The sequence below is a fragment of the Petaurus breviceps genome, unplaced genomic scaffold (assembly GCF_028583685.1).
Source record: "Petaurus breviceps papuanus isolate PSGF00001 unplaced genomic scaffold, PetGlider_PUasm1.0 90849, whole genome shotgun sequence".
In the NCBI taxonomy this organism is placed as follows: domain Eukaryota; kingdom Metazoa; phylum Chordata; class Mammalia; order Diprotodontia; family Petauridae; genus Petaurus; species Petaurus breviceps.
Genome location: NW_027187361.1, coordinates 431,491 through 454,161, shown reverse-complemented (window position 1 = coordinate 454,161; position 22,671 = coordinate 431,491). Strand labels below are relative to the sequence as shown.

At 37.8% G+C, this 22,671-nt stretch overlaps 1 protein-coding gene across 3 annotated transcripts in view; it reads left to right on the top strand.

The window, feature by feature from the left end:
- TBL1X (transducin beta like 1 X-linked) overlaps positions 1-22,671 on the top strand; it is a 345,971-nt gene that overhangs the window by 297,436 nt on the left and 25,864 nt on the right. For all 3 annotated transcript variants that reach the window (XM_069072808.1, XM_069072807.1, XM_069072809.1), the window contains 5 exons: positions 14,750-14,882; positions 16,214-16,355; positions 17,160-17,223; positions 17,338-17,435; positions 20,150-20,210. In XM_069072808.1, the coding sequence (XP_068928909.1) occupies positions 14,750-14,882; positions 16,214-16,355; positions 17,160-17,223; positions 17,338-17,435; positions 20,150-20,210 (498 nt within the window). The remainder of the gene's footprint in view (positions 1-14,749; positions 14,883-16,213; positions 16,356-17,159; positions 17,224-17,337; positions 17,436-20,149; positions 20,211-22,671) is intronic.

Genomic DNA, 22,671 nt, shown 5'->3' with positions numbered 1-22,671 from the left:
AAAGGAAAGGGAGGAAGAAGGAGAGAGAAAAAAGAGGGAGGGAAAGGAAAGAAGGAAGGAGGGGCGAAAGAAAGGAGAAAATGGAGGAAGGAGAGAGAAAAAAGAGGGAGGGAAAGGCAGGAAGAAAGAAAGGGGAAAGGGAGGAAGAAGGAGAGAGAAAAAAGAGGGAGGGAAAGAGGAAAGAAGAGCGAGAGGGAGGGAAGGAAAAGAAGGAAGGAGGGGCAAAAGAAAGGAGGAGAGGGAGGAAGAAGGAGAGAGAAAAAAGAGGGAGGGAAAGAGAAAAGAAGAAAGACAGGGCAGGGGAACGGAGGAAAGGGAGGAAGGAGAGAAAAAAGAGGGAGGGAAAAGCAGGAAAGAAGGGAGGAAAGAAAGAAAAAAGAGGGAGGGAAAGGCAGGAAGAAAGAGGGAGGGAAAGAAGAAAGGGGAGAGGGAGGAAGGAGGAGAGAGAAAAAAGAGGGAGGGAGGGAAGAAAGATAAGAAAGAAAAGAGGGAAGGAAACTCCTTATTAAGTATCTACATAATAAATGCCAGCCTACTGTGCCAAGCTCTTTAAAAATATTACTTCATTCAATCCTCACAGAACTATAGGATCTTAGATCATACATCTGAAAGAAATCTTTAATGCCACCAACCTTCTCATTAGACAGATGGGGAAGTTGAACCCTAAAGAGCTTAAATGACTCCCCGAGCTCGTTAAGTTACAGGATCTAAATCTGGATTGTTTCTCTAACTCCAGAGTCCACATACTTTGTACTAGTGGATAAAATGTTAAACTTCGGGTTGGGAGGTCTTGAGTTCAAATCCTGCCTCAGAATTACATGAACCATATGCAAGTCACTTGATATTGGGGCCTCTGTTTTTCCATCTGTAAAGTAAGGAAAATGATAGCATCTACTTAAAAGGACTGTTTAAGGATCAAGTGAGAAACGTAAAGTATTTTACAGACATTATCATCATCATCATCATTAATCTCTCCAGATCTGACCACCCTGGTCCTCTGGCAGCACTGTTATTTTCCAGATCCACATTCAGAGCATTTCTGGTTATGGAGTAACAGTCAGAAATTGCACTTGGCTAGCTGGGCCATGATTTCACCACCACAGTGAAGCATTCCAGTAGGGCTCTAGTGGAGACACTAGACAATTAACAGAGAATAATAATATTTTAGGGTCATTTGGTCCAAATTCACAGCTAGTACTTAATCCCTTCTATGATATCCAGCTTCTGTTCAGACATAATTAGTGAAAGGGAAGCTATTTAAGAATTCCAGTTTTATACCAAAAGAATTCTTTTTGGGGGTCCATATCCTGCATCCACCCATTTTGGTCTTTGTTTTACCCCGATGGAAGGTATTTAAAAATGTGATTATAACCCTGCCTGAGTCTTCTTTTTCCAGGTTCAGTATTCCAGATCTTCATTTTATGTGGAGTCCATAAACCTTGTCAGGATTTTCATAGGCCCTCTTAAATTGTGGTACCCAGAACTGAATACATTCATTGCTTACGATGTGTTCTGCCCAGGGCAGGATATGGTGGAATTATTTTCTCTCGTTTTGACGATGGTATTGCACTGCTGATTCATATTGCAGGCAATTCAAGCCCCTTGGTCTTTTCCAGAATAACTACTCTTAAAAACAGTTTTCCCCATCCTGTGCTTACAGTTGATGTTATTATCCTAAGTGCACAGATTCCTATTATAAATGTTACACTTCATCCTGTTCGTTTGTTCCTGTGATGTCTTTATGAATCTTCAGTCCATATTTGCTGTTCATCACCTTGGTGACATCTGCACATTTGGAAAGGGTGACTTCTGCATCTTTGTCCAAGTTGTTAATGTTTGTGCTTTCCTGCTGAGTGTATCTCCAGTTCATCTAAAATGTATTTTGTTTGTAGGTAGTAGTTTACATGTTCTCTCCCCCATCAGATTGTGAATTCCTTCGAGGACCACAGGGACAGTTTTTTTACTTTCTTTGTATCTCCATAACTTAATAGAGTGCCCAGTATATAGGTGCTTAATAAATGCTTTTTGGCCTGATAAAGATTCAGGACAGGAAAGGGCCAAGGACATGGTCTTGGGGAAGGGTTCTAGAGACCTGTTAACCAGCACTTTGAGTGTTTGTACAACCAAATCTAACTCAACTATTATCTAGGCTACATTTTTCCATCTTCTGCATGAAAATATCAAGAGATTTTTTTTTTAATGCTTTGCTAAAATTTGCTGAAATATACTGTGTTTATAGCATTCTTCTCCTTTAACTCTTAACAGCCTCTGAGAAAATGAAATGAGGTTAGTTTGGCATAACTCATTCTTTGTGTGCTTGTTTGTGCATTTACTTTGGGTAAAGTAAAATGATTGCCACTCAGGGTTAAGAGTTCTGGGTTCAAGTGTCTCATACAGCAGTTATTGGGGCATCTGGGTGACGCAGTAGATAAAAACACTAGCCTTGGAGTCAGAAGGACCTGAGTTCAAATCCAACCCTAGACACTTACTAGCAAATCACTTAACTGTTTGCCTAGGAAAACCCCACTCATGAGTTTTCTCATCTACGATGGAAATAAAGGCACAAGCTGTCTGAAAGTTTGTTGTAAAGAAAATACCTTGTGATGCATAAAGTGCTGTGCTTCTGTGGCTTGTCATCATTGTTACTGTTTCCTGCTTAATAATCTTTAAAATTTGTCACTCAGAAAAAAAAAGGAAAATTGTCCAAGACACCCCTTTTCCCCTGTGGTCACTTTCTCTCTCTCGTGTATCTCAGAAATTAGCCACAGGGATTCCTTCATCTCCTGGGCACATTCTTTCAGTATTTGACTCATCTGGGACCAGAGGCTTGAACCAGATGTGAAAAGCCAAGAAACATTCTCTTGCCATCTGTCTGTTCCCTCTTAACTGTGTTCCCTGTGCCCTATGTCGTTTGAAGACCGTTCTCATTGATAGAGAAGGAAACAAAATTAGAGTTTGGTGATTTAGCTTCTTCTCTGTCTCTTGCTAATATTATCTCTTAGGCCAAACACTTTCATATTCTTCTTAATCCAAATAGAATTTCTAAGTTGACTTGTATGACACTTAGCATTTTTGGTAAGCTTCAGCTTACTTTTTGAAATTCTGACACTGCTTTGACAAATATGTTGTTGTGGAGTCATTTCGGTTGTATCTGATTCTTTGTGACTCTATTTGGGGTTTTCTTGGCAAAGATACTGGAGTGGCTTGCTATTTCCTTCTCCAGATCATTTTATCGATGAGGAAACTGAGACAAACAGGGTTAAGTGACTTGCCCAGGGTCACACAGCTAGTAAGCGTCTGAGGCCAGATTTGAACTCGGGTAGATGAGTCTAATTGACTCCAGGTCCAGCTCTCCATCCACTGTGCTACCTAGCTTCCCAAAAAGTCTGTACCACCCCTTTTTAGTAGTCCTTAGTAACATGCCCTACTTTCTTCCTTCTGCCTGTATCCTTTTAACATCTGAGCTCATTGGAGAGCTGCTAATTCCACTGTTACATTGGTGGGGTTTTTTTTTAAGGTTTCTTCTTCCTCTTTTATTAATCTAGATAATTTTGTGATTGATGATCTTAGCAATTTGTATATATCTACATACATATGTATGTTTGTATATCTGTGCCGAGTTATACACAAACACATTTATACATCTACACACACAGAGATTTCAAGTCCTTATCATCACCATCTTCCCTGTCTGGAAACTTTTTTATCTATATTAGAAAACCGCCTCTATTTCCCCCACCTAACAGCAGGTATATAGACTACTTTAACACATTCGTATCAACCCTGTTTTTCATGCCTTTTTTCCTTACCCGAAGACTTTCATTTATTCTTTAATCCTAAAATTCATAAATTTCCATGCAGGCTTATTCTCTTGATATACAGTTAATCACTCAGTGAGCATTTAAGTACTAGTTAAAAGCCAGGCATCTCTGGGTGCTAGAATTAACAACAACAGTGATGATAATTGTGCCAGGTACTATCTGTAATACGGATATACTGATTATAAGCACCTTATAATCAGTTTCTTATTTAATACTCACAATGACCCTGTAAGGTGGTAATAATAATAGTAAATATTAATAGCTAACATTTATATAGTACTTACTATGTGCCAGGTATTGTGTTGAGCATTTTACAGTTATTATCTCCTCACAGCAGCTCTTTGAGGTAGGTACTAGTATAATCTTCATTCTACAGAGGAAGAAATTGTCTGCTGTTCCACAGCTTGTAAGTGCCTGAGGCTGGATTTGAACTCAGGTCTTCCTGACTCCAAGCCTGGTGCTCTGTCTTCTGTGGAGCCACCTAGCTGCCCAACAAAAGCCAAACACTGCCTGCGGGCAGGAGCTTGCATTCTACTGGGGAAGCCAAACATATAAAATAGAGTTAGGCCTTCTGCATCAAAGGAGTTAGGGTGAGGTGCCCCCACGATCTGGAAAATCCATGTAAAAGTCTTTGGCTCTCCCTTTGTACCAGAGAAAAAGTATGAATTATTACGGAATTAAAAGATAAAATATGTTTATGTTACATGAAACTATACATGTATTTTATGCATTTCTGCATTTCTAAACTTTTTCTGTGTCATCTGCTGGCCTTCATGTATCGCCTGCAGCTTCCGCAAATTTCCCCCAAAATTCCCATTTAATTTCTTACACTGACCCACAATATATCACAAATCTTGGGGAAAGTCATGAGGTAGAAGGGATAACTTGCTATACAGGGTTTTCCAGAAGATAAAGCACCAAGACTTTTGGAGTCCTCCCTAGGTACGTGGTGATGGGGGCATCACGGGCTGCTGGGAGTTGATCAGGCAAGGCCTCATTGCAGAAGGGGGCATTGAGGTAAAGAAATTAGGGGCTTTGAGAGACAGTACATTCCCAACATTGACTACAGAGACGTAAGATGGAACATTATGTATCAAAACTGTAAGAAGGCCTGTTTGAACCATAGAGTACATGAACAGGAGCCTGCAGTCAGGCTCGAAAGGTAATTTCTGGCCAGGTTGTGAAGAGCTTCTGAACACAAAAAAATGTTCTGTTTGATCCTAGAGATGCTATTCAGTCCCTGTAATTTGTTGAGTAAGGGAATGAACCTTGTCAGACCTGATTAAGAATATCACTTTGGCAGCTGTGTGGAGGACAGATCAAAGAAGAAGGAAAAGGACCAATATGGAATGAGAATATTTCATAATAGCTTTTTGTAGTGGCAGTAATTTCTGCTAAGGGGGTGCTCATCGACTTTGAGGAATGATTGGAAATGTTCAGATATATAAATCTAAGAAATGATGAAAGGGATGGCTTCAGAGAAACCTGGAAAAAAACTTGTATCAACTGATTCAAAGTGAAGTGAGTAGAACCAGAAAAATTTACATAATGACAGTATAAAGATAATTTTGAAAGACACAACAGCTTTGATCAAAATAATGACCAACCACACATTCTGAAGGGCCATTGATGAACCCATCTCCTGACAGAGAAGTGGTGAACTCATGACTCAAAATGAGACACATTTTTTTAACGGGATCTATGAAGACATTTTTTTCTTACTTTATGAATAGATGTTATAAGAGCTTTATTTTTCTTTCTTTTTCTAATGGCAGCATAAGGTGAAGAGAGAAAATAGGTTTTTATTAATTTAAAAAGATTAATATAATTTTTGAAAAAAATAGGGTTTGGGCAGAATCTTCATTATATCTCTGACATACCCTCTTCAGGAAGGCATATTTTATTTAACCATGGGCAAGTCACTTAAAGTTTCCTTATCTATAAAATTAGGGCTTTGGATTTAATGTCTTCTAAGCTCTAAATGTACTTTTCTTTGTTTGGTCTACATTCTGTAATTTCCCCCCTCAGCCACCACTACTCATATTTTCTCTCTAGTAACAGGATCCATTGCAACTGTCAGAATCTGTGAATATACCTCATTTTTTCTTATATTCTTGTTTTAGATCTTTATAGCTACTAGTTTAATGTGGTCTTGAAATTTAAATACACCTTTCCTCACATGCTACCCAGTTTAAAAAACTCAAGTAATCAAACCTAAAAATTTCATCTAGCTGATTAATGAAATCAATTGCTTTTGCCTTAAATCCCAAAGTTCCAGTTATGGAAACCACAAATTCCATCTCAGTTCTTTATCCTGGATGCTCTCAATCAATAGTGTAGTGAAACCTATCCTCTCTGTGGATTTCCTTTTTCGGGATCAGGTTGAAAGGGTTTGGATGTGTGTGTGTCTGAATGTGTCTGTGTGTCCACTTATCCTACTTATATGACAACTGTATTGCTTGCTTGAAGACTGTGTTCCCTCGGTCCAGCCATACAGCTGTCAGCAGAACTGTGTAATTGAATGGATCACTGCATTGATGGCTTACACCATTCAGACACCATAGTCCTTATCCCTGTGGCCCCATATGTAACCCTTGACAGCTGTCTGAGATTATGATGAGGCCTGCAGCCACACCCTGTAACAGCTTGACCAAAATGCAGAAATGCACATAAATAAATTCAGAGAAAACATTTCTCTCACTCAAAAATTAGATCAGGGAAGTTACTGCAAATAGTAAATATAACTCACTATAGACTGTGTTTGGGGGTAAAAATAAGGAGACTTGATAATAGTCATCTGCAATCACCACCTAGAGAAATAATGATAAAATTGAGTTGGTGATCTGAAAGAGGTAAAAATAAAAGAGGAAAAGTTTAATTTATTGTGTCTAACTCTGGATATGGTAATATATTCTTTTAGTTACCCAACATACTGTATTAAATGAATTTTTTTCTTTTTAAGTGCCTTTGTGTGTGTGTGTGTGTTTTAAAGGAAGAAGTTTTCTCAAGTGCCTGGTATATTCAAGACGCTGTGCTAGGAACAGGTACAAAGCCAACTTCTGGCCCTGAGGACCCTTACAGTCCGCTGGAGGGATCCTGCAGGTAGAAACAGAATCAAATCCAATATAATTTAAGAAGTACAACTGCAAGGTTCTGAAAGAGGGTTTTACATAGAAAACACTCTAGTGGAACCTTGATTGTAGAGGTTCTGAGTAGCAGAGATAAGAAAAGATTATCTGAAATGATAACCTGAAGGGGTGAAAAGGCATGGAAATGGGAGATAACGTGCTGAGTTTATAGAATAGACAGTCATTGTCACATCATAGATTTAGGGCTGGAATGGACCTCTGTAGATGAAAAAACTGATGGTGGTCAACATTATAAAAAAAAAAAAAACAGCGGAGAGATGAAGTAAGAATGATCATTGAAAAAAAAGTCTATTTGTAACCACCACAGGTGAGACTGATTTTGTGGTTGAGTGTTGAGTTAGAAGCCAAATTATGAGGGATTAAGAACTAACCAGGCACAAAGAGCTAGGAAAAGTAAGGAAATGTAAATGATAAAGATAGATGAGGTGTTTCTAGGCATTCAGCTATAAGATGATATCTTAAGGAAATGACAGGGTCAAATGAAGGGAAGGGGCCTCTGCTCAGAAAAGAAAGTAGGCAAGGTGTCCTGAGGGCTTAAGAAGAGAGGAGATGGTTTGGAACAGCTGCTGGTAGGGAATGCAATGGAGAGTTCACAATGAAATAATGAAAAGCCTTCTGTGTAGCAATCAAGGCACAGTTGAGATAAAAGAAAATGAATTGGGAGAGGATCTAGACAGTAAAGTTCTGTGTCCTCCCCCAGAAGTATTCCACAGCACCAGAAGAGAAAGAGAGAGACAGACACCAGTTGTTCTCTTACTCTGCAGGAAAAGCAATTCATATTGCTGTACATCTGAAGATTTTTGTGTCTAAGTATAGATGAGTGATATTTAGTCAGATAAAGTCTGCAAAATCTTAGATTCCACAGAGGAAAAAGGCAAAACGTTGCTTTGAAAGCCTTTGAGAAACTTCCTTTGATGACAGTAATGTTATTGATTGCAGATGATATTGGAACTGATTTAAGATTATTTATTGACTGACAGCTATTAAACTGGCTGATTTCTGGTTCACTGTATATGTCAGGGAGGCAGTGTTTCATGGTGGATAAAGTGTCTGACTTGAAGCCAGGAAGACCTCGGTTCACCTCCTGCACTTGACTTTTATTTAAATACATGATGCTGGGCAAATCACTTGAGCTCTCTAAACCTCAGTTCTTTTAAGACTATAAATTATATAGATTGCATTTATATAGCAATTTAAGGCTTTCAAAACATTTTACATATGTTACAACAGCACTGTGAAGTAGGTGCTATTATTATCCTCATTTAATAGATGAGAAAACTGAGATACAGGGAGGTTAAGTGACTTACCCAGAGTCATACAACCAAGTATCTGAGGCAGGGTTTGAACTCAGGTTTTCCTGACTCCGCTTCCCACACAAGATCTGGATCCCCCTAGCTGCTCCTACCTATAGATAGTAGAGTGCTTTCTGTATCTCGGGGATGGCAGGAAGGTTTCACACCAAGGAAAGTACATGTCCTTAACATATTTATTTTGCATATACCACTGATATATTCAGATTCTCCAAATTCAAGTATCCCTGAAGAGGGCAATGGGCACCTACCAGTTCATTCCACAAACTATCCCTTGGTTTAGTTTTTTGCCTCATTTTGCAGAGCCTAGAACTCTTTGCATTCCTCTATCTCTTAAATCTAGTCTTCCCAAGAAACATTGCCTTTGGTCCCTGGCAAATAGCATTTGTGTTCTTTGGGTTTTTTTGTTGGGTTTTGTTTTATTTTTTTTAAGTGCCCTAAATATTGCCTTCCTAAAATGCCTAGTGGGTTTTACTTTTGTTTAGGAAAATGATATAGAAGTTCCTGAAACAGGCAGTGATTGTTATATCCTAGAACATTCATCAAAACAATTGGGAACAGCAGCCATTCAGGAAGAATAGCACTGTTTGAACAGCTTTCCAGATAGAGTATTGACATCAGAAGCCTTGTGGTTCCTGATGGATGCCTCACAGAGAAGAGCACCCTGAAAGGATCTTATCTTTTCAGAGAAATGACGTTCGGGCAGCCACTTGCCTTACAGCTTCCCAATGGACCTGTATGAATTAGGCTGCTCAGACAAGACGTTAGTCCAGTCCCCTTAACTGATGGTGGTGGTGTTGTGTCAGCAACGGCAACATGTTACTGCCCACTGTGATGAAAAATAGGTGTCAGAGGACCCCGGTTTAAATATAGATAGATTCTGGCCTCCATCAGACTGTGTGATTTTTAGTAAGTTACTCTGTTACTACATATTTGTATATTATTACTCTCTATAATTTTTTACCTTTTAAAAAAAAGTAGTTTGTACTATATCATGGCTATGTTCTATTCCAGCTATGAAATCCTGTCATTCTAAGACTAATGGGATGATAGCTTTATCTTATATTGAAATGGAATAGCAAGTTGTACAGAATAGATTTGCAGTTTCATGTGCAATCTTTTTTTAAAATCATACTATGTTATGGAAATGCTTGTTTTATCCCATAAATTAAAAATAACTTTTTTTTTAATTTTTAAAAGGTTGCTGGGGGGAAAAAAAGAAAAATTCAAGAAATTGGACAGCATAAACAACTGATTCAACTGGTTTCTAGAGGGAGGTTCAAAGTATGTGTTGTGGGGATAACAAAACACAGGAAAATCATTAGGCAGAATGCAGTCAGCAGAAACAGAACTGCATACACACTGACTACAACTATATAAACAAAAATCAAGAAGGAAGGGAGGGAAACTAGGCCAAAGGTGGCTGATCTTTAGCCTAGTCTGTGGGGAACCCAGAACAAAAGCGTTTTCTTTGGCTTGTTAGACGTCTGCTAGAGAGCTTGGTTTGTTCTGCCTTGTTTGAGGATAAATTTGGCATAAGATTTTTACGCCCTTGCTCTGTATGGTCATGTGATTGCTTATGTTTCTTAATAGTGAAGTTTATAATTTTAAAAAAATGAAAGGGAAAAAAAATCATCAAACCCCCCCCCAATGATATAAGACCCAGTATTGCTCATTTAATGTGTAAGACATGAACTTTGCTTTCTTGTGACATCACCGTTACTTTTTTATAAAGTAACAGAAATATGTCGTGGATGCTGTTCAACTCTGAACTGATACAGGTGATGTCATTGTCTCATAGCAGGACCCGGGAGATATTTGTAACTATGTATGGCAGTATGTACTAGATCAATGTGAAAAGAACTGTGGATTAGAAATCAGTGGCCCTTTGGTTTGAATAATTCCAGGTCTGTAAATTAGTATCTGTGAAACTTTAGGCAACTTGATTCAATGGAATCATCTATAAAATGATATTGTGACCTAGAAGAGAAACTGTTATATCAGCAGTTGTCAAACATTTTGGTCCCAGGAACCCTTTGTACTCTTAAAAATTGAAGATTCCCTATAGAGCTTTTGTTTATATGAGTAATATATCTATCATTACTTATGGTATTAGAAATTAAAACATCTTAATATTATTTTGTTGTTAAGGTGTTTGTCATGTCTGATTCTTTGTGACCCATTTTGGAGTTTTCTTGGTAAGGTTATGAGAATGGTTTACTGTTGCCGTCTCCGGACCATTTTACAGATAAGGAACTGAGGCAAACAGGAATAAGTGACTTGCCTAGGGTCACAAAGCTGGTGTTTGCGATCAGACTTGAACTCAGGAAGATGAGTCTTCCTGATTCTAAGTCTTATCTACCTCACTGCTCTAGTGTTAATACAAAAATAAATTTTACCTCAGTGACCCCCTAAAAAGATCTCAGAAACTTGGAGAATCGTTGGGCTAGATTTCATTGTTATTTTCACAATATTCTTGTCAGTCATTATACAAACAAAGCAGTCCCTATGTACTGCTCACACCAAGAAGGCCACTTTAAACTGTATCTGAAGGAGAACTGCCTATGTCCTAAGATCAGCAGTGACCCCTGTTCTCCAGATGCTGAGAGCTGGTGAGATTCGCAGTCTGAATTCCATTTTCTGTTTCCTCATACCTACCCTGAATCTCAGTCCCTGCCCAGTACTCGTGTCCTTGGACTCTTCTCCTAAATAACTTGATCCTCTAGAAGTCAACTCACTTTACTCCCTGCCCACATACTGTGCTTTTCCTGTGCCCCCATGTCTAAGCTGCTCCTCAAGACATTAGTCTTTGGTTTGTAGACCTTAGCCACATTTTTTCTTGAATTTGACTAATGAATTCCAGCCCTTGGCCATCTGCTTTGATCGGGACATTTGTCCGTGTCTTCCATTTTGGTCTGACACCCTAGACTTTTATCTTGGCCCTAGCATCAGGACTCACAATCCCACTCTGACTTGGCTTGAAGCCCTACGTTTTCCTGTCCTCCCCATGGCCACTCATAACCAAAAAAATCTCATGCATCTCACCCCATCTCCCCATTCACAGAGCCACCTCCCTAGCTTTCATCTCCTCTTGCCTAAACTATTATAATCGCCTCCTAATTGGTTTCCCTGCTTCTAGTCTCTGCCCTCTCCAACCCTTCATCCACATAGCTGCCAGACTGCTAGTTCTAAAGCTCTAACAGTAGTTTTCTCCTGCTCAGAAAACATCAGTGGCTCTTCCTGGTTTTTCCCCACACGATGAGTTGTCATCTCTTATTTCTGTGCCTTTACATAAGCTGTCCTCTATGCCTAAAATCTCCTTTCTTTCCTCCCCTTCCAGGATCTCTAGTCTTCTTTGTAGCTGAGCTTAAATATCTTCTCTTAGATGTAATTTTCCTGGTCCCTTCTCTATAGACATAAGTATCTTCCTTAAAAAAATTAGCTTGTATTTTTTTATATATTTATACGTGTATATGTTGTCCCTACTCTAGCTTTTGAGTTCCTTGAGGGCAGGGACTTTTTCATTTTTCTTTTGTATCACCAGCGACTCTCACAGTGCCCAATAAGTAATAGACCCATTGATTGATTAGTTATTAAAATATGCAGATCGACTAAACCAGGGGTGTCAGACACATGGTCCACATGCCACATGCAACCCATAATACTTGCAAGTGTGGTCTGAATCCAATTAAAATGTAATTGGGAAATATTTTAAAAAATAATATTTTTAAAAAGAAATATATAAATGTATAGTTTTCTAAGTCAGTGTGTGGCCTGCAAGGATCCTTACATATGGTTTAGTGACCCCCATTTCTTATTGAATTTAACACCACTGATCTAAAACCAAGGACTCATAGCCTGGACGTGTTTTTTAAATGTTTTAATAACTGAATTTCAGCATAGCTGGGGGGGTTTTGTAACGCTATATATTTTATTTTACGTCCTTAAAAAAACGTTATTTTGAAAAGGAAGGGTCTCTAAGTTTCACAAGACGGTCCAAAAGAGCCCCTTATCTAGACAGTTCCCCAGTAAGCTTCTGGTAAATTAAGAAGGAACATGAATTATCACATCATCGTGCTTGAAGCAAGATCCATCCTCAAGTACTCTCGTAAGAATGAAATAACTTTTCAATTTCATTTTTCTAAGTAGGGTGTGATTAGGATTTTCTTGGTAAGAATGACTCAGTCCTACAGAGAAGCAATGAACTCAATTAACATCAGGCAGTTAGTTTTGCTTTAACTTGAAGACAGCTAAGTGGTGTAGTGGATAGAATGCCTGGCCTGGAGTCAGAAAGACTCATCTTCCTGAGTTCAAATCCAACCTCGGATCTTTACTAGTAGCTATGTGACCCTGGCCAAGTCACTTACCCCATTTGCCTCAGTTTCTTCATCTGTCAGATGAGCAGGAAATGGCAAACCACTCCAGTATATTTGCCAAATGAAGAGTCAGACATGGCTAAAACCGGTGAACAACAGAACTGTCAAATAAATATTCCAGATATTATTCCCGTCTTACAGATGAGGTAATTGGTACTCAGAGAGGAGAAATGTGTGTTGGAGGTAGGATTGCAGCCCGTGTTTCTGCTGTCCAATGTTGTACCAGGCTCTCTAAAGCAAGGCATGCATTGTTAATACCTTTCCGTCTCCTCATGACCCTTAACACAAGGGATACTTGCAGACACAACTTCTTAATGTACAGATTAATTTAAGAAAAGCTTGTTAGGTGCAACAGATTAAGATCCAAAGATACACAGTTTTATCAGGGACTTTCCCGCAATTCTGATTCTTTATGAACTTGGACTTTACCCTCTAACTGCTGGTCCCCAGGTTGGCCCATTCCTCATCAGAACCAGCCACAAAATCCATCAGAGCTGGAAATGACTTCTCATTAATCTTAACACCTTCTACCAGCCTGAGTAGATGTTCTATACCAGGTTAAATGAAACATTCTATCAACAGTCCCAATAAATTAGGGAAGGCAAGGCAAGAATTGGGTAAACTTTGTTGTATCAATTTCCCCCAAAAATTTATTGCTGTCTTTTGTTGTTATATCAGAGTAATTTTTGAATACGTTCTTTCCTTCCTATGTCCCTCTCCCCACCAGTGAGCCTTTGATTGTCTTCATAACAACAACAATGTAAACAAAACCAACCTGTATAGATGACCATGTCTGAGTACATGTAGCATGTCATACCCCTGGTTCCCTACTTCTCCAAGAAAGTGAGATAGGTGCATTTCTTTAAAAAACAAAAAATTTCTGTATCTGCTGGTTTTATGCAGGCTACATATAGGTATTTGCATTTATAGAGATCTGTCTGTTATTTTAAAAAGAGAATAATTATTATAAATATAATTTATATTATATATAATAAAAATAATTATAAATATAATAATTATAATAAATATTATTTTAATAGTTCATTAAAACTAACCAATATTGTAGAAAAGTCTGATATTATTTTCATGATTTTGCATGCCTTCATTATCAGAAATATCCTTGACATAGGGGCAGCTAGGTGGCACAGTAAATAGAGCACTGGCCCTGGAGTCAGGAGGACCTGAGTTCAAATCTGGCCTCAGACACTTAACACAAAAACTAGCCATGTGACCTTGGGCAAGTCACTTAACCCCAATTGCTCCCAAAAGCAAAAATAAATAAATGTCCTTGACATTCCTGGTGTTGCTCCAGCTAGCTTGGCTTGTACACTTTCCATTAGGAGGGGCATTGTGAACTGCCAGCTACGATATGACCTGCTCTATGGACCAAATGGTTGAGATCTAAGATTTGGTACTTCTGAAAAGGAGGGGGAGAAAGGGCTAAGATGTCCGGTATTTTTCCCGTTTTTCTTTTCCTGGTAGCATTGCCTATGCCAGTAGGATTGTCCAATAAAACCTCTGAAAGCATTTAAATATTGAAGGTCCTGTAGAAGATCCTTATCACATCATGGCTGGAGGATATTTTATGTGACAGAACCAGGGTTCCCCCATCTTCCCACAACAGAGCTTATTTTTTTCTAGAAGGCAAAAAAAAAAACAACAACAACCCTTTCTTTGGTATTTAATTGATCCCTGCTTCACTTGATGCCAATTTTCTGTTCTCCCGAGGGTATAAAAAGTCCTATCCATGTAGTGTCAAAACCCCTCCCACATGGTGGATGTCTGAAGACCACACAAGTCATCATAACCTGCCCTGCTGGCCATCTGCATTAACACATGGAGATGAAAGTACGGCACCGGAAACAAATGCCATTGTATTCTTGTTGAATATCCTTGTTATAATAGGGCAACTTTTTCTTAACTGCTCAGTGATTTAAACGCCTCATTTCATCCCAACACTGAACCTAAGCTAACTGTATGCTGATATTAGGTCCCCTTCTGACCATAGCCTCATTGTTACTAAGTTTGGCTATATTTTTTAAGTTACTATTTTAAATCATGGGTTTTTTTTTTTTTTATATCTTTTACTACAGATAATCATTCAAAACCAATGGAGATTGATGGCGATGTTGAAATTCCACCCAACAAAGCAACAGTCCTTAGGGGCCATGAATCTGAGGTGTTCATTTGTGCCTGGAACCCTGTCAGTGATCTCCTAGCATCTGGGTAAGGCCAGGGCTCAAGCCTTATGTATCTCTCATACTTCAGCATCCCTTGCAGACTTAGGACATACCTAGATTGTGTGATAACTACCTTTTCATTTCAAAGCCCTGGACTAGGTCTCTTATTACAACAAAGCCATTTGGTTTACAAACTAAAATCCAAACCATTGCCTTTTAGGAAGTGTTTACTTCTGGAGCATAATCTCATCTGCCTAGTTCCAGATGTCTTCCAAATGTGTGGCAACATGAGAGAGATCAGAAAGTTCTATATGCTCTGTAGAATGGAAAGTTCTTTATCTCTTTACATTAGAAAAAAGTTACAAAAGGAAGAAAAAATAGATCTTTGTATCCAGAAAGGAATAGAAAGTAATTATTCACCTCTAGACCCCAGACTTTAGAATGTCACTCTTTTTATGCATTCTTCAGAGATTTCTATGCTCATTAAATATTAATGCCTCTACTGGTATATAGGTATGGATTTTACAGCTCCCCTAATGATAAGTCATAAATGTACTTAATACTTCTACCAAATGTGAACCTGTTAAACTAAAGTCCAGGGAGACTGAGTCTACCGGGTGTCCCTAAAGTGTGGACACATAGAAAATCTCATTAACTATGCATATTTTTAAGAAATGAAATGAATGAAATTTTCAACCTTTTATTTAATTAGCATAAATGAGATTTCATAGGAAGACATAGGAGACCCATAGGAAATCTCATTAATTAATTAAATTAATCTCATTAATATGGAAAATAGTCCCCAATAGTTAATGAAAGCTTTTTTATTCCATATAAAATTGTCATGGATAAAATTTATGCTAATTAAATAAAATGTTGTTGAAAATTTCATTCATTTCATTTCTTGAAAATGTGCTTTGTTAATGAGATTTCCTATATGTCCAGACTTTAGGGACACCCTGTAGATCATCACATTCACTGCAAGTTGTGGTCAGACCTCATAAGGTTCAGCCAGACCTTTGACCAATGGTACTTCCATGTTCTTAACCACTTTTGTGCCCCCTATTTAAGAGAGCCATCACCAAAATCAGAACACTTTAGTCTCAGAATGGACTCACAGCAGTCCATCTGAGGCAAGATTTCCTTCCAAAAAATGAAATACTGACATTTAAAATCAGCACATAAAAGTTAGGTCTTTATTTGTCAGAAAGGGAGCCTTGTATGGAAGACAAAGAAAAGAAACTATAAATCAGAGGAGTAAGATTGTGATGGCTCAGAAAGCATCCACCAGAAATACATTGATTGTTTCCTGTCCACCAACAGTCCTTTCCTCAAGGCCAGAAGCTAATTAATTGTAAATGCATTTTCATCGCGTAGGTCTGGAGACTCGACTGCAAGAATATGGAATCTTAATGAAAACAGTAATGGTGGTTCTACCCAGCTAGTCTTGAGGCATTGTATACGAGAAGGAGGACATGATGTCCCTAGTAATAAAGATGTAACTTCATTGGACTGGAATGTAAGTACCGTAAAGATTGTTTAACTGCCCTGAAAAAGCAGCCTTTATAGAGAGTTGAACAATTATTGGCGAAAATTTATGATCCACATCTCTCCCAATATAATTCCATGATGACTCTATACTTTAAAAATTGATCTGATGCTTCTAGAAGTAAGCCTCCCTAGGGGACAGCTTGGCCCAAGTCAAGCCACAACAAATGGTTTTGAAATTGATCATCAAGTTTTTGTATTCAGATGAGGAAACGTGTTTCATTAGCAGCAGATTTATATATGGATTTGTTTATGAGTTATGTGGCATATGCTGTTCTTCCATGATTTTCTCCTTGTTCCAGTATTGAGATCCTTACCCTGCCTTCCTCCCTCAGGTGTTTTTAAGTGTTTTTCACAGGTTCTACAATTTTATGATAAATTCCATATTCATCAAATCTGTGAATTATATCCAATATTAACATTATTGCCTTTACTTGAGGGAGGCTAAGAAAAACCACATCTGTTTGAGTTGTCAAGAGTTCTTTTTATAACATTTTGTACTGCCTATTTTAAATGAAGTCATTAATTAGAAACACGGTATATATCTTAGGTGTCATAAAATTTAGATTGGTAGAAATGGGTTTTTATTGCTCAGCAGTGTTTCTGTGTGGCTTATATTTTCATTAGGCTCCAGTGTCCAAAGTAATCGAATTTGATGAACTGACGCTTAACTTAAATTCTTACTTTAAAATGTGAACTAGGGTTGATATGGCATGTTCTCATTAACTTTTCCTTCCTAAAATCATTTCTGGTTTTTTTTTTTTTTGTTCTCCAGAGTGATGGAACACTGTTGGCTACAGGTTCATATGATGGTTTTGCAAGAATATGGACAGAAGATGGTAAGTTGGATAGCGGTCATATTTCAAGGTTAAAGATAGTGGGACATTCTTTCTTTTGATTGGGTGATCATACTAACATTGCATAGTAAGCATTTTTTTGTTTTTATGTCACAGGTAACCTGGCAAGCACCTTAGGTCAACATAAAGGTCCCATCTTTGCTTTAAAATGGAACAAAAAGGGGAATTACATTTTGAGTGCTGGTGTTGATAAAGTGAGTATTAGAAAAATGTAACTTTGATCAGCGAGTGTCCTGAGTTGTGAACTCTTGACAATATAATGATTTCTTTGAATTCTAAAATTTCCCATTTTACCTGCCCAAAGACATCAAAAGAATTTGGGGTTCATTTATTCTTGTTGGTCTTGATCTCATCAAGTAGAAGAGATTAGATTACTCCTAAGAGATTGAATAAATGTATTCCATATGATGAATTTTGAACAGGTTCCCAGTTTGAGGTACACAGTGCCTGGAAGGAGAGTGAAAATAACTCAATTGGACCCCTCATAACTTTTACCCAATAGATTATTTGAACAACAAAAATGCTTTTCTACCAACCATCTAATCTTTTTTCCCTAGTTAAATAAAATTATGGATCCCTTTATATCCATGATCTCAAACTCAAATGTTATAGTTGTTTTAAATTCATATTTAAATCACTCATACATTTATGCTATTATTGCCTAAACCTCTGCTTCTGATTCAGTAATTTAATTACATATTTGTTCATTAAAAAGATAGCCGAAAACTAAGACTTGGAGTGGCAATAGGCAATTTTTAGGGTTTGAGGGTTTGTGGCAAAGGCCATAAATTATACCCCTCCCTCCATTGTTGCAGTATTCATAGACTTGCATAGGTGCTGGCTACCCCTGTCAGCTGGTCAGATTTGGGATTAAATTGTTCTGGACACTGAATATAATTGCCTTATTTGTACAGTATCATTAGGTCAGTATTGGATATCATTCATAGAAAAGGTACTTTCTCATTGCATTTTTTGGCATATTTGTTCCCAAGTCATGGCTCTTCTGGGAAAGAAATATTAAAAGCAAACCAACTGAGTATTCATACAAATTTGCCCCTATACTCAGAAGTATTTAATAGTTTTTATGTATCTAGCACTTAATAATTATGAATTGTAATGATTATTATAATTATAATTTGTTATATTATGTATTGTATTAGTCATATTATATATAATCTAATATATTATAACTTTATTTTAATTATTTGTGATAAATATTAATTAGAATCAATAATTATATTCTTATAATTTCAAACCATTGGAAAAGCCTTTTAAATTTTGATTTCTTTGTCATTATTTTAGCATTAAAGTTTTGAAAAATAAATTATATAACAAAATTGACCCCTTTAGGGATGCTACTATTCTCATCAAATAATATTTACTAAGCTTCCATAAGTGGATCACCTGTTATATAGAATATATAAAATAGAGACACATCCTACCTTGGAGGCAAATGAATACTAAAACAGGTGAAAACCCAAAAAAGAAAATCAGTTTGTATGATTGTGACATGAATATTGGATATCCTAAGTCCTGAGTATTTAAGTAATAACATTTTTCCCTCAATTCTTAACAGAAGAGCATATCTCTGAGTTTGATTTTGTGGATTTATATGTACAAATTAGAATCTTACTTTTTTCTTTACCACAAATATTTTACCTACATTTTTCCTTAGCATTATAACTCATAATAAACTTCCTGATTTGTCTTCATCTCCTTCCTACAGAGGCATAATTGGAGACAGCTAAATTTTTCTACTTGATGATTAAATTATTACCCATTAGTAAAATTATTCATATTGTGTTACTTTGGGGAAATAAATAGGCACTTTGATAGACTTATTACACTATAATGGTACAACTTAGTGGAGAATAGCAGTAATTAAATAAATGATATAATAGTAATAATTCAGAAAAGAACACTATTTGGGGGAGAAATGAAATTTATGGGAGTACCTTGCTGACCTTCCCAGTGTATTTATTTTACAAAGTTTGACGACCAGGCCAGGACTCAAAGTCCTAACAGTATTTTTCAGAATATTTGAAAATTACAGCCAAAAAAAAAAAAGCTTTCTTTGTCTGTCCCCAATTTTAAGAATTCATTAACTAGTAAACTTTAACTATATTAAAAGTCGAGGTCTAAAAGATTTCATAATCACCCCATATTCCCTAACTTTTATTTGTCTGACTAGAATATCCAGTTATAAGAAGATTATTTCGGTGGAAAAAAAGTTCTGTTAATTGGTCCAGCTCTGACCCTATATTTGGAAACTATAGTTTTAAAAACAATTTTCTGAATGTCTTTTCTAGCCACCGATCAGTAGAAATTTTCCTAGTCTTGCTAAATAATAGTTTTGTTGGGAGGTTAAATTGGAAATGCTTGGAAATCAAAATTTCAGTTAATTCTATTTAATCTTTCCTAGCTTCCCTCCTAAGTGAATGAAAGGACTACAGTTGACATTTTTTCCCAAAAACACCTTGAAGTAAGAGTTCTGCCTTTTTAAAAAAAAAAATTTATTTTGGCAGAAACAGGCAGTTACTAAGACACCTTTCACTAACCATAGCATAATGAAACTGCTTTATTGTGATCTGGCACTGTCCATGAAAATTTACAGTCAGGAGGAATGTCAGAACTGTTACTTTCTAGACTTCTTCAATTTGGTCAGATGCCAGATAAATTTTTTTAATTGTACTTTTATTTTTACCTGGTTAGAAGGATAAGTAAAAATTGTTGGGTTCTGGTATTAGCTTTTTTTTTTTAATCCCAGACAACAAGAGAAATCTGTAGCTTTCACCTGAGAAGATGATTTAAAATGTACTGAGTTTCCTTTTAGTCAGCATTTTTTTTCCTAGAAGGAACTTTCAAAGGAGCGAAATAACTAACTTCTTCTTTTGTTTCCGGAGCATAGACAACAATAATTTGGGATGCCCATACAGGAGAAGCCAAGCAGCAGTTTCCTTTTCACTCAGGTAATTATAGCTTTCTGGTACCCAAAAATAGTTTTAAGAAATGACCTTTAGAGTGGCCATCGGCATTGAGGTGAAAAGGAAGACAAGAGCTAAAATCCATGTCATGTTAAGTTTAAATTTTAATTCAAAATTAAATTTTGAAAACTCTTAACGGTTTTCTGAGCATGCTTGCCCTCAGCTCACCACCTGCTCTCGGTGGGCAAAGGGGCAACCATCCACATAAAAAGCATGTGTTGTTTTGAAGGGGGATTAGTCCATTCATCTGCACTCAACCACACTGATCGTGTGGCTTTCCTTAATATGTTTGAGTTTCACAAAGCAATATGGGGGCATGTAGGTGTCTTAAAGATTTAAGTTGTCCAAATCCCTAACTTTCATTTTGTTCCCAGCCTTAGCTTTTTTTTAAAAACTATCATGTTTCCAAGGGTGACCCTTTAGCTAAGAGGTGAATTGATACAGCTTTCCTTAGAATTGTGTTAGGCCAAAGTGTCTTAAAAATGACAGAAGACAGTACACCTTCCTTTCCCTCAGGCCGTGAGCGTCCTTGAAAAGAATCTGTTTTTCTTCCCAAAGGACTTAATGCTGAATTTAAAGGGATTCCTAAATGACTTTTAATAAATTAAGGTGATGGAATGCCTAAATAAGAACATTTTCAACCATCACTGTGTTGTAATGTTATTAGGTTAACCGCATGTTAGAGACTAACCCTGATAATTTGAATTCTGAGAGAATCAGTACAGGATGCAAAGAGTAATTCCTGAGAACAAGACCACACACCATTACCCCAATCTGGAGCCACTTTTAACTAGAGCCTTATGTACTTTTGATGCTATAATTGAACTCACAGAAGAATAGATTTCCAGTCTCTCTTTCTCATCTTCCACAAAACAATTCCTCATTCACATGAAGGGCTTACTGGATAAACCAGCTTTCTGCCCAGAAACCAGATTCTGTTGGGTGGGGTGGGGTCTCAAAGGAGCTTCAGTCTATGGGAATGAAGTCGTTTGCTCAAGTTTGTTTGAAGAAGGGAGAAAAGCTTTAGGGTTTGATGGGCCAAGAGTTAGCCTCAGCCCAGGAGCATGGTTCAGAATGGGACCAGAAAGAAGCTTTAGCTCTCTTGCCAAGCCAAACCTAATCTGTATTCATCAGGCAAGAGTTGGAAATGAATATTCAGAAATAGGATCTAAGTAGATGATCCAGGTTAAGTAGTTACTGGGGTATTTATTCAAAACAGAGGGCAGCCAGATGGCAAAGTGGATAGAACTCTAGGTCTGGAATCAGTAAGAACTGAGTTCAAATCCATCCATAGACACTTAACTAGCTGTGTGATCCTGGACAAGTCACTTATCTTTGCTTGCCTCTGTTTCTTCATCTGTAAAAATTATCTAGACAAGGAAACGGCAAACCACTCTAGTATCTTTGCCAAGAAAACCCCTGATGGGGGTCATGAAGAGTCAGATTCAGCTGAAATGGCTGAACAACAACAAATTCAGAACAGAGACCCCAACTTGGTCTAGCTCTCAGGAGTCAGGAACAAGAAATCTGAGCCGAGAATGAGGTTTGTCATTAGTAAAAGGAGGAGGTTGGAGAAAATTCTCTCCACAGGCCAGTGCTACTCTGGTGGGCGAGTCTAGAAGCAGGCAGAGCTTTGTTCCTCGAATAGACAGACTGGGCTGGGGCAGGGATGAGAAGGAAGTAAGCACGTTTGTACGTTATGTATTCCTACTATGTACCAGGCACTTTTTACAAATATTATCTCATTGATCCTCATAACCGTCCTGCAAGGCAGGTCCTGTTATTATACCTCATGTCACCATTGAGGAAACTGAGGCAGATAAGAGGTTAAGTGGCTTGCCTAGGGGTCACCCAGCTGGTAGGTACGCAAGGTCAAATTTGAACTCAGATCTTTCTGACTCCAGACTCATCGTTCTGTACCCCCAGCTAATGTACAAAGAGCTGAAGCCAAGACTGCAGTGAAACGGCGGGCCCCCTTTTGATGTCTAAGTCATGGTGAGAGCCAGCGGGGCAGAGAATTTAAGTGCAGGAACATCTGAACAAAAGGGGCTTGCCAAGTGTCCCCAAGCCCCAGAGTTCTCAGATGATTCATTCCCAGTGGGTTTTTGCCCTAGCCGTGGGGTGTTTGCTCTGGTCTCTTATCAGAGAGAACTGAATGAATACTAATTGGAGTGTGTGATTTCACACCAGCTTCTAAGAAGCACCCTTGATACCTAGTAAAGTCACTTCATAGGCAAGAAGGTATTTGCCTCTGGGGAAAGCAGGAAAATGCATTGTTGTTCTGGAAAGAGACCCCATGCAAGGCTTCATTAGTATCACTTTTACCCAATCAGGCCTATTATTCTAGAGGGTCTGTGATCAGTCAGTCAGTCAGCATTGAGAAAGCCTTTATCAAGTCCTCACTATGCGGCTAGCATTTTTGGTAAGGATCAGAGATTGAAAGGAA